An 11667-nucleotide genomic window follows, 5' to 3' on the forward strand; every position below is an offset into this window, starting at 1 on the left:
CAGAAACCCATGTCTTTCATACGTCTGTGTGTGGTGGTTCTTGAAGCACTCACTCCAGCTGCAGTCCACTCTTTGTGAATCTCCCCCACATTTTTGAATGGGTTTTGTTTCACAATCCTCTCCAGGGTGCGGTTATCTCTCTTGCTTGTACACTTTTTTCGACCACATCTTTTCCTTCCCTTCGCCTCTCTATTAATGTGCTTGGACACTGAGCTCTGTGAACAGCCAGCCTCTTTAGCGATGACCTTTTGTGTCTTGCCCTCCTTGTGCAAGGTGTCGATGGTCGTCTTTTGGACAACTGTCAAGTCAGCAGTCTTCCCCATGATTGTGTAGCCTATAGAACTAGACTGAAAGACCATTTAAAGGCTTTTGCAGGTGGTTTGAGTTAATTAGCTGATTAGAGTGTGGCACCAGGGGCCATCAATTTTGAACCTTTTCACAATATTCTAATTTTCTGATATGATGAATTTGAGATTTTCATTTGTTGTCATTTGTAATCATCAAAATTAAACAAAATAAACATCTGAAATATATGAGTTTGTATGTAATGTATGAATATAATATACAAGTTTCACTTTTTAAATGGAATTACTGAAATCAATCAACTTTTTCATGATATTCTAATTTTATGACCAGCACCTGTAGTGTGGTTCAGGGTGTTGCTCAGAGAGCCATTTGGCAGTGGGTTTTGAACTCATAACCTCTGGATTCCATACACAATGCCTTAAACACTAGGAGGCACTCCCCCAGTGTCAATTATGCATGTATAATCCCTTTCTTTTACCACTGCATGTGTATCCATATTTATTTTAAGACTAGTTATGTAGATTATTGATTAAAATTTGTTTAAAAAAAACACTATAATAACAGTCTCCTTCCAATCTCCTTCCCTTATTCTGTTGCTGTGGGACAGCAGCTGCCAACCATCAACTCCTTGGTTGTTATATATGCATATGTAATACAATATCCATCTGTGTGTGATTATTTGTATATGTCCAACGCCGACACTTTGCTACTGAAACAAGAGATTTGCATGATACAGGATAATTCTACTCTATTCCCTTCAATTTACCATATAGTCCTTTTTTTCCCTTCCAAAAAGGAACGGGAGTTTTAAATTAGAGCCGAAGTCATTCCCGATCAATGTTTGATGACGGGTAAACAGAACACAACTTGTTAGTTTGTCCCATTCAGGTCTAATCATCTACCGGATGTATATGAAGAAAATCAACAGCTAATGGTGCTCATTACCCTAAATATGCTTGTATATGAATATAATTAGATTGTTAAATGTAAATCTGTTAAATCAATATTTAAAGCTAATATCCTGTTAAATAGCAAACTCCCCCAATTTATGTCCTATCTTCAGCTCCCTCTCCCTCCTTCAGGGTCCATCGGCTTCTCTTAATGCTCTCTCTCATCTCCACTTGTCTTGCGTCCAATCGAGGTTTTGAAGCAACTCACCGGTTCCACCAATCCTTTGTTTTAAACACGTATCCATTTTTACTCTAAGATCGACTACAGCTCCACATGCTTACCTCATCCCTCTAGAATTCAATGTAGTCTGAAAACATTCATGTGTTAAATTCATGTTTAAAACTGGTACTTCTTAAGGCCATAAGATAGACTGCATTAAACGAAACATACACAGCTTTTTATTGAACAAAAAAAATAATATATATATATTTATAGGGTCAGTTAAAAGTACTGCAAAAGACAAAAAGGAAACATCTTTGGTTCCTTCTTATGCCCAAATGAACTAGAAAACAATGAATGTGTCCGTCGGGACCATGGAAGAGACTAAGTTTAGACATTTCTGTTTCAAGTGTCACCGCTTTACCGAAGCTACATATTCAACCATTCAGACAAGAAGCAGATATGTTAGTGAGTGAAACATTTCAGAAGTTTAAAACAAAAATCGCTCCATTTTCCCCCACTTGGCTCAGTCGCTGCACCAACTTAGAACTCCAAGCCGAACAATAAGAGCAGCTCTATATTATTGGTCCCCCCCCCTACATTTCCCACAAGAAGGCATTCCGCTGTGAGACATCGAGTCTATTTTTAAAGTATATACATCCATAAATGAACATACATTCAAGCTAAGTGCTCGTCTCACGATAAAACCAAGATGCAAGCGTTGCATAGAGGTACTTGAACATTCTCCTGCAATAAAACCTGATTCCAAACCACTGCTGTCATGATGGAGAGAACAACAGAAAATACATCTTAGAGGAGGAATGGAAAACGCAGCTGAAGAGGACTTTAGTGGTTTATATTTTAAGCAAACTTAAATGACATGAATCAGGAGGTGGATGGTTTTCTCAGCATTAGAGAACAAATTAAATATGTTTTAGAACGTTTTATAAGGCCAGTAAATACTCTAAATGAAAAGTAGGGTTCAGAGGAGGAAAAGATGTCTGCGACCCGAGGAAAGAAGGAGCAGAATGGTAACCTGTAGCCAGAAAGAAAAACACTAAATTCCCTTAATAATCACATGGAATCATCAGCTTTGCTGTTAGCATTCATATTAGAAATTCACTAAAGTCAATATGCTAAAAAAAAAAAAAAAAAAAGAATGTGACCCTTTCCTTTAGTCACCACCATTTAAACAAACATCCGCACCAATAACCTCAAACTTCTGTTGACCCAAACGGCTCATTGAAACCTGCTGTTTCTATCAGATTACCACTTCCTGTGTTCCTCAAGTGTTAAATAAATCACAGTAGTTTCATTTCTGCAGGAAATCAAACTCTATTAAATGCTTTGCTGAATCCTTTCAGGAGGGATTGCTGATTCAGTCTGTGTGTAAAGTGGAAAGCCCGTTCTCTGCCGCTAACGCCTGGTGTCCCTCCTGAGGAGGAGGAGGAGGAGCGGCGTGCGAGCTGGTGGTTTGAACGTGGAGGCGAGGGAGGAAAGAGGGAGTGGCTCTGCTTCATTCCTGAGCAGGAACAGGCGGAGAGTTTGCGTCTCCCTGTAGGGCGTCTGTGTCCAGCTGTGGGCTGCAGTGGAAGCAGGAAGTGGCGTCGGGGGCAGGACAGCTGCTGGGCTCCTCCAGCAGAGAGTCTGTGGGTGAGGGTGAGGGAGACTCGGTCCCGGGATCTGACCCAGGAGCTCCAGGGATGCCGGCGGTATCCCCGCTCAGGTTCTGGACCTTCTTCTTCAGCTCGTTTCGCTCCACTTTCAGCGCCCGGCGCAGCTTGTCGAGCCGCTGGACTTTACCCTGAAGGGCCTCGAAGTCCCGATCCCGCACAGCTTTCTGCAGACAAACAAGAAAAAGACTTTAGTCAAAAACAGCTTTTGTTCCTCTGAGCTCAGCCTGGAATTCTGAAGCAGCAGACGCCTCGAGGGACCCTGAATCTTTCACCAAATGTTTTCCTAAAATAAGCAAAAATCAGAACAAAATACATCAGTATCCTGAAAATACAGCAAACCAGATGCATCTTAAGGCTTCTCTACTTTCCAGAGTTCAACTGTTATAACTTCAGTCTGAGGCGATAGAAAAATAATTGGTATTTTTGATGATGTATCAGGAGATTTTTTTAATCGGCTTGTTTTTGAGACACCAACAAACCAACATTATTGCTTTTTCTAGAAGCAATACACTGGAAAAAATCTAAATCTAGATCAGTCATTTTTTCTTAAAATAAGTGCATTTTTTCTTGATTTGAGGAGATAAGAGACATTTTTTCAATGATGATTTAGATTTAAAATAAGAAAACACAATTGCATTTAGGGATGCCCGATATAATCGGCCCCCTATCGGTATCGGCCTGTATCGGCCTTAAAACTGAATATTGGACATCGGCCACCACACCGATATTTAACCCGATATTTGATCAGCTTCTGATCAAATAAAAAAAAAAATATACTACTTCTTCTTCCTCAAAAACTTCTTTTTTACAGACTTAAAAACTTCTAAAGACGAGGGAAAAATTATTTATACATTAAAATATCCCAATATCTTCATATGCTGATATATTGCCATTTAAAAACACCATATCAATCTCTTTTACTAATGAAATATTGCTATATGTCATCGTTACGCTACGAAATCCCCCGAAAATTCACGAAATTTTGCCATATTTTTATATGTTGATATATTGACGCGGTATCGATCTATTTTACTAACAAAATCTCACAAGAATTTGGAAAATATTACGAGAGTTTGTAACAGAACGATAAAATTTCATGAGATTTTGAAAGTAAAATAGATCGATACCGCGTTTTTAAAAAATCTATTTGATATCAGCATATGAAAATATATTTGAGTATATTATTTTTCAAAGTGTCAGAAAACTGCAGGCACCAGAATAATAAAAGCGAACTTGTGTCTGTTTCCCTGCCAGCTAGTAAATCAGCATCTCTGATTGGTTGACTGCTTGTGAAATTTGGAAAATTTCGATGAAGTTTCAAAGGGAGAAACTTCCCAGGGCGTACAATGTAAACCCTAAAACCACCATCAGACATTATCTGGGCCTCAGAGCGCAGTGATCCTTCAGCTTCTTTTCATTGTTCTGGAGGTAAGGATAAGGTTTGATAAGAATAATGCAACAAAGACAGAGCTTTACCTCCTCAGCCATCTCTAGCAGAGCCTTGTTGCTGCTCTCCCACCTCGAGCGGTACATCGCCGTTTCCTTCTCCAGCTTTTTTATCTTTTTGGTCATCTGTGAGCACGGAGAAAAGCAAAGATGTCAGAGAAAGGCGAAGCCGACCCAGACAGTGCGTCCACTAACACCGCCCACCTTCTCCATCTCCTGTTTGAAGGTGGTGAAGACTTCGTTGCTTTTGGACAGCGTCGTCTGAAACTCCTCAAACTTCTCTGTGTATAAAGACAGCTAAAAAAATAAAAAATACAGATACAGATACAACCGTCATTTTAGGAGGATCACAAAGTTTTACTGCAACCAGTTTGAGCTGAAAATGTGAAAAGCCAACCTGCTGTTTGAGGTGGACCTCCTGCTGCTTCATCAACTCGCACATCCTCTGAGACTCCACAGCTTCTTTCAGCAGCTGCAGAGGGAAAAACAAGAGAGGAGGAGCAGTTTAACATCTGGGAGAACCATCTGAACGGGTTCCGTCTCGATGCTTACAAAGTCCTTCTCTCTGTCGTGCCGTTCCTCCGACTCCTTCAGCAGCTCCTGCGCCTGGTGCAGCTTTGCATCCACCAGCTGTTGCTGCAGGTCTTTATGCTTCACCACTTTGTCTATGTGCTGTTTGATGTCACACAAACATAGAGGAAATTCATTTTAGTAAAATGGAGTAATGCTAGGTTCACACCGGACGCGCTTTGGGCAGCAAAAGAAGCACCTGCTGCTTCATTTTTGATGCTTTTTCACATTAAGGTCAGACACACCTCAAGAGCATCTTAGATGCTCCTGAAGCGCGTCCAGTAAAGTGTCCAGAAGCGCCTGATGCTTCTGTATTCAATAGCAGAGAGCGGCTTTGCTATATTTGCTTGGATAAGCTGGTAAAAGTTCGTTTTAACGTGTTTTTATGCAGAAACTAACAAATCAAAACATGATCTGTGCAGTCAGTTCATCAAGATTACGATCTTGTCTTAAAATATTCTATTGCTGTCGGAGGTGCTCAGAACGTCACATACCCGTTACCGGGAATCCCCAGTGGCTGGGTTACCTCTTGGGGGTTTTCCCCTACTGATGGCTGTGGGGGCTGAACATTTTAAGTTAATTGAGGCGTTAAACTGTTTTAGGTGAGTGATCATAGTTCTCTGCATCAGCAGTGCTGCGTCTGTCTCCCTGCCAGCTCCCAGATCAGCTTCTCTGGTTGGTAATAGAGCAGCAAAAGTTTACTTTCTCCAACCCTGACACCTGCTGCCTGTGAGGCGTGTCCCACACCTTAGATGCTCAGATGCATCAAGATGCGCTGCTTCTGCTGCTCTAGCCGCACCGCAGGACCTTTTGATGCGCGTCAACCATCGACTTTGCATGTAAACCAGCTGCTTGTGCTGCTTCTATTGCGTGCGGTGTGAACGTAGGATAATTCCAATAAATGTTGGTATAAGGGGGAGTTCCCGCTCACCTCTTCCCGTAGTTTGTACTGCTCGTAAAGCTTCTTGAGTTTGTCTCCCAGTTCGGCGTTCTCCTGCCGGAGGCTGGAGTTCCTCTCGTTGTGCTGCTCCATCTGAGCCTGGATGTCATTCAGGGTTGACTGGAAGTGAGACGTCACCTCCTTCCTTTTCTCCTCCTCTAATCTGGTTCTCTGGATTCCTTCCTCCTGCGGTGGGGAACATTTCAGCCCATAATGACACACATCTGCGTTTCAGATCAAGTGGTTTCAGCAGGTCGACGCGGTTCGTACCTTCAGGGTGCGGTTGTGTCTCTGCAGCTCCCTGCAGAGGCTCTCCAGCTTGCTGCGGGCCAGGATGGCCTTGCTGTGTTCGTTCCTCAGGTTGTCCTTCTCTTGCACCAGCTGGTTCTGCTTCTTCTGGAGCGCCCTCATCTGTTTCTGAGTTGTGCGGTGCTCCTCCACCTAAAGGAGGAAAACAGAAACCAGCTTTGGGGTCAGTTATTGTGACATACAGGTTTTCATTAATGCTGCTGCAACTGGCTTATAATTAAAGACAAATTAAACCCCCCAACCCACCTGACATCTTGTCACCTTAGAAGCACGACTACAATGTTTCACTGGAATTGAAGGGTTTATGATCTACATATTTTTTAAGCTGGTGAGGTCATAGTCATTACAAAAATGTTTAAAAAAAAACAGTCCACTGGACTTTGTTTCCAAGTTTGCAGATGTTTTGCTTTCCATCCTGGAAGCTTTTTCCATTTAAAATGTCAGAAATAGCATTGACTTCGAGGCTTATAGAGTGGCCCAAAACAAAGTGTTGTTTAGGCTTAGAAAATGTGCAAATTGAACCGGATGAATGTGTCCACATGGCCATCCCATATGTTGCTGGAGTCTCTGAAAAACTCATTTTCTCGGGGTTTATACAGGAATGAGTAACTCTTATTTAATGCTTTTTAATGCTCTTAGAAATCATTTTAAAATACATATATATATATATATATATATATTTAAAAAAATGCTTCTTCATCTTTACCGTCGACGGGCTGCAGCAATGTCCTGGTTTCCTCTTTTCCAGCCACTTTTGTTGAAATTAGCATTTCCCCATTCTCTAGCCTTTTCTCTGCATCAAGCTTCTTTTCCGAACACACGGTTTTACGAACAACTGAAAGCAGTTCAGCGCAAACACTCGGAACCATTTATATCTGAAGAAACTAAAGCATTTTAAATGCCACGATAATCACATTTAATGAATTTTTATGCCAATTAAGACCTTACAGGGTTCCTACAGCATAAGGCAAGTTAAATTCAAGACTTTTTAATGCCACTTGAAATAAAAATTTAAGACCAAATTCACAAGAAACACTAGAAAAACCTGCTTGCAATAACTTAACCCAAAGGTTTATTTTAACATAAACCACTGCACTAATGTTTCAAATTTTGAAAAGCTTCCCATACAGGAAGAAAGCTAAAAACACACAAATGACAGATATATTTTAACAATTATTTAACTGAATTCACAAACTTTGTTTTAGCAGAGAACAAAAGACATCAGTTTTAAAGCCACAACATAACCAGTGCTAAGTCTTTTTTGCAGCTATTTTTCTTTGTATCGTTTTCTTAGTATGTTTGATTTGGTGATAAGTGGAGGCGTTGCAGAGACAAGGGTGGAACTAAACTGAGAAATACCGGCTGTTTCTCTGTAACTCCATTTTGATGCTTTGTGTTTCGCATGTGTGAATCAACTGCCTCAATTCCCATCGTTCCGAGCTTGAATGACTTCTTTCACAAAATCCACTGTGCCTCATGTATGTTCCCTGGTTTTAGCCATGGAGAAAACTCTTGGCTGGATAGACAAATTTGGTTACATTTACAGTTGCTCGTATTTTCCAGACAAAAAGTCAATGGCGCATCTCCCATAAGTCCAGGCCGCAACAACGCTTTTATTGGTTCCACTATCGGGACGGAACCAATAATGGCGAGCCGTTATTTTTTATTTTTAAAAAAATGTCAATTTTAACGTTTTTTTTAGATTTCAAAAATATATCGTAATAAAAATAATCCTATTTATGATGTTTTAAAAATTAAGACCTACGAAAGACTGATTTAAGACATTTTAATACCAATTAAGGCCTCAGTTTTATTTTGAAGAATTCAATGCCTTTTAAGACTTTTTAAGGACCCGCGGGAACCCTGCCTTAATTAAAAAAATTATTTAATAACTTTTAATGATTTTCAATGACCTGCAGAAACCCAGTTTATCAGTGATGTAGTGAGGAATGGGGGGGTGGAAAAATTATATAATGCCCATACTTATATAGCTGTAGAGCTTTATGCTACATTCAGTCATTCACAGACACTCACATTGATGCTGCCGTACACTGGTGCCACCATGCCCTCTGACCACCATCAGTAGGCAATGTGGCAATAAGGACACAACGGCACTGAAAGCTGACGCTGAGGATTCAACCCACAACCCTCCGGTTGCAGGACAAACTTCTGCATCCGACGCCACTAAATAATATAGTATATTTTGCGACTCTGCTAATGAAGCCCAGAATGACCCAGTGATGCACTGCTGCATCGGAGAAAGAGAAAGATAAAAACATTGACTGGCCGGTTCAGCCTGTTAGGAATCCTTCTGTTACTGGATCCCAAACGAAAAACAAAGCAACAAAGACCGAAGGAAAGCCTGAAAATCCTGTTGATGTATCATTGGTTCCTTATATTAATTACATTTGCAAAGAAAAAATTTTTTCCAATAGTGTCGGCTGTAATTGTCTGGAGACTAATCAACTCGCCTGCTGGTTCAGATCAGATTTCTGCAAAGAGAAGCTGAAGTTAACAGCAGTAGGAATCACTCACCAGGTCGGCGTACTTTTTGCAGAGGCCTGCGAGCTTCTCGTCAGGCGTGCTCAGCGTGTTCAGCGTCTGCATGAGGAGTGTGATCTCTTTGCCTGCGTAAAACCCAAAAAAGAAAAGTCTGCTAGATGATGGAAACAAATAAATCCCTTTGACTTGTTGAGAACTTGATGGGTTTCCTACCCAGGCCCTTCAATTTCTTCTTCTCCTGAGTCTTCTTCTGCTCCTTCTCGGCTCCGTTAACTTTGCTCTCCTCTGACTTGTCGTCTTCCTTCTCGCCGATCAATCCGTTGAACTCCGGGCTGTGTGACTGGCCGTTGAGCAAGGCACCGGCATCGTCCTGCAGACTCTCCCGGTAGTAGGTGCTGAGGATGTCCTCCAGCTGCCGGCTCAGCTCCTCCGCCATGTCGCACTGAGACTGAGCAGCTGAACACAGAGCAAACAAAGAGCTGTTTACCAGTGAAGAGTGGATCACCGCTCAGAGCCATGGAGCAGGGAATTTTTCTGTTTTCTATCAGCAGCTTCATCACGGGTAAAGTCAGCAAAGTAACGTCTTTTTCCCCCTGATTTACTCTGTAGGACATGATTTTACCAAAACATTTGGAGAAGATGTAAAAACAGCATCAGACTGAGTTCATACTTTCACTTCTTTGAAAATCCCTACATGGAGATGTTGATCAAATCTGACCTTTCATCTTAAAAACAAACAAAACAGTTTAAATGAAACATTTTTTAAACATTTAGTAATTGATGACTTGGGTCATTTCTTTGATCTACTGGTTGCTAGGCAGAAATATTGTAGTATCTCTGCTTCTTTTTGTATCTCTGCTTCTGTCTCCTTGAACACCGGTCGGCCTCAGAAGATGGCCGCTCACACAGAGTCTGGACGGGTCATATAAAGCAAACACTCATTGGTTAGCTAAAGGAAATCATCAGAAGCAAGCAGGTGTTCTTCAAACTGCAAACGTGAATTGTCTATGCCATGCTACAATGTAGGATTTAGAAAAAGATGTTGAAATGTCAGAAAGGTCGGACACAGGCGAGAGCGTATCGGGAGATGGAGACCAACAAGACCTCCCTCATCCTTGGCCCTATCTGGGTTGAAGAGGCTGACATGGTTGAAGCAGCAGTGGTGCCATCGCCAGGTTTAGCAGCAACAGACGATGCTGGAGAAGGTGTAGAAGCCGGAGGGGGCCGGGAGGAGCCGACTGGGGATGGTTCAGCATTTGGCAGGGAAGCATCTAGAGTGCTCTCCTCATTTTCACCTGCAGAGGGCTGTGCTTCCCCTCTGCTGAAGGTTGCCTGGGAACAGTCTCAGTGGAGCCTCCATTCACACAGAACTCTTTGTTTCTATCGCCACGGTACAGCAAAGCTCTTCAGCTTCGCAGTACCCCCCCTCTGCAGCCTCGCTTTCTCCGTCTCGTGCATCTCTTCCTCCGTCCGTTATTTTCCGCTGTGTTCTTGTTGACATCCATCCGTAGCACCCCGCAGCTTTTTAAAAGGTAAATAATGTCCGTATTTAAAACATTTTGTGACCATAGCTCCAGCAGGCGTTGGCGATCATAGATGCAGGTTTGATGTCTAGTTTGTATCGTTCTATATATTTTGTGAAATTGTCCAGAGGAGCTGCTCTAGGTCGCTGCCATGGTAACCCATCTGTAGGTCCACTTATGATTCAACAGAAGAGCAATTTTCCAATCCAATAATTACAAGCAAGGTTTCTTACATAAGATTTTTTTTTTTTTATAATAATAAAAAAATATAGGGTGGAAACTGTAATAATTAAACACTTTATCACATCACAACCTTAGGGTGCCAATAAAAAGAAGGAAGTTTCAGGCTACATGGACACTCACCTTCATTTCCCCCCTCGCCGCTTGGCGGAGGGCTTTCTGAGGATGGGCTCTGTGATTCGGTCTGTTCGAGGCTGTTTCTATCCGATCCGCCTCCAGCTGCCTCCGCTGCAGGTTGGCCAGCAGCAGGTGGAGGTGACTCCGAGCCTGAAGCCGTGGGTGGAGCATCCTCACTGCCAGGACTGCTGGGACACTCTTCCGTGTCTTGCTTTTTCATGACTAATCAAAGAAACGAAACTATGAAAAAAATAAAAAAAACCATCAGCAAATTTTATCGGTGTACAACAACATCAAATCGGTTTCCTCGATAGAGATGCGAATAAAATGTTATTAAAAACGTCAAATTCTTTAATTTTTAAGTACAACATACTTTTACCAAACTAAAAAACAACGTACAAACAGGATTATTATTTCCGGGCAATTCTAGTCACCATTAGGCTCTTTCAGTTTCCGTTAAAGCACAGGCTAACCCTGCTTAGCAGCTAAAATTGGCGTTAGCTTAAGACAGGTGCGACAAACCGTTTAAAAAAAGAAACACCATCAACATAGAGGGCTTTACACACTCACAGCCCGTCTATAAACTTTAATATACGCTTCATTACCTGAATACCCCAGAGAGAAACTGCTCATGTGTCTGTGGAGAAACAGGTTTCGTTACCAGCGTGAGGTTGTGTGGAAAAAAAAAAACGGACTTCCGGTCATAACTTTAGATTTCTCTTCCTGTTCCCGACTGAAAACACTTCAGTAGAATGTTTGTCGCCCTCTAGAGGACAGTGTTATGAACTGCCCTGCGGAATTATTATTTCTGTGTATATACTGTTAATAAAAACGATTAAAACTCACAAATTACTTGAAAACGAAACATTACATACATAAAAAAACAATAATTAAACCTATAAAATAATCAAAACATTTTTATTTATTA

General features: G+C 41.5%; 1 protein-coding gene across 2 annotated transcripts; it reads right to left on the bottom strand.

The window, feature by feature from the left end:
- Positions 1-1632: 1632 nt before the first annotated feature.
- txlna (taxilin alpha) lies at positions 1633-11440 on the bottom strand. 2 transcript variants are annotated; one of them, XM_038290595.1, is made up of 11 exons: positions 11345-11440; positions 10746-10979; positions 9073-9315; positions 8893-8984; positions 6319-6489; positions 6040-6234; positions 5091-5210; positions 4936-5010; positions 4743-4835; positions 4569-4664; positions 1633-3256 (listed from the first exon to the last, which is right to left on the bottom strand). In XM_038290595.1, exons 2-11 carry the CDS (start codon positions 10957-10959, stop codon positions 2933-2935), a joined length of 1623 nt encoding a protein of 540 aa, XP_038146523.1. In that variant the 5' UTR covers positions 10960-10979; positions 11345-11440; the 3' UTR covers positions 1633-2932. The 2 variants fall into 2 exon arrangements, with proteins under 2 accessions (XP_038146523.1, XP_038146522.1); XM_038290594.1 differs by having other exon boundaries at positions 10746-10961; positions 11345-11434.
- Between the last annotated feature and the right edge of the window lie 227 nt (positions 11441-11667).

This window comes from Cyprinodon tularosa, unplaced genomic scaffold, assembly GCF_016077235.1.
Source record: "Cyprinodon tularosa strain WSP-4 unplaced genomic scaffold, ASM1607723v1 ctg284, whole genome shotgun sequence".
Classification (NCBI taxonomy): Eukaryota; Metazoa; Chordata; class Actinopteri; order Cyprinodontiformes; family Cyprinodontidae; genus Cyprinodon; species Cyprinodon tularosa.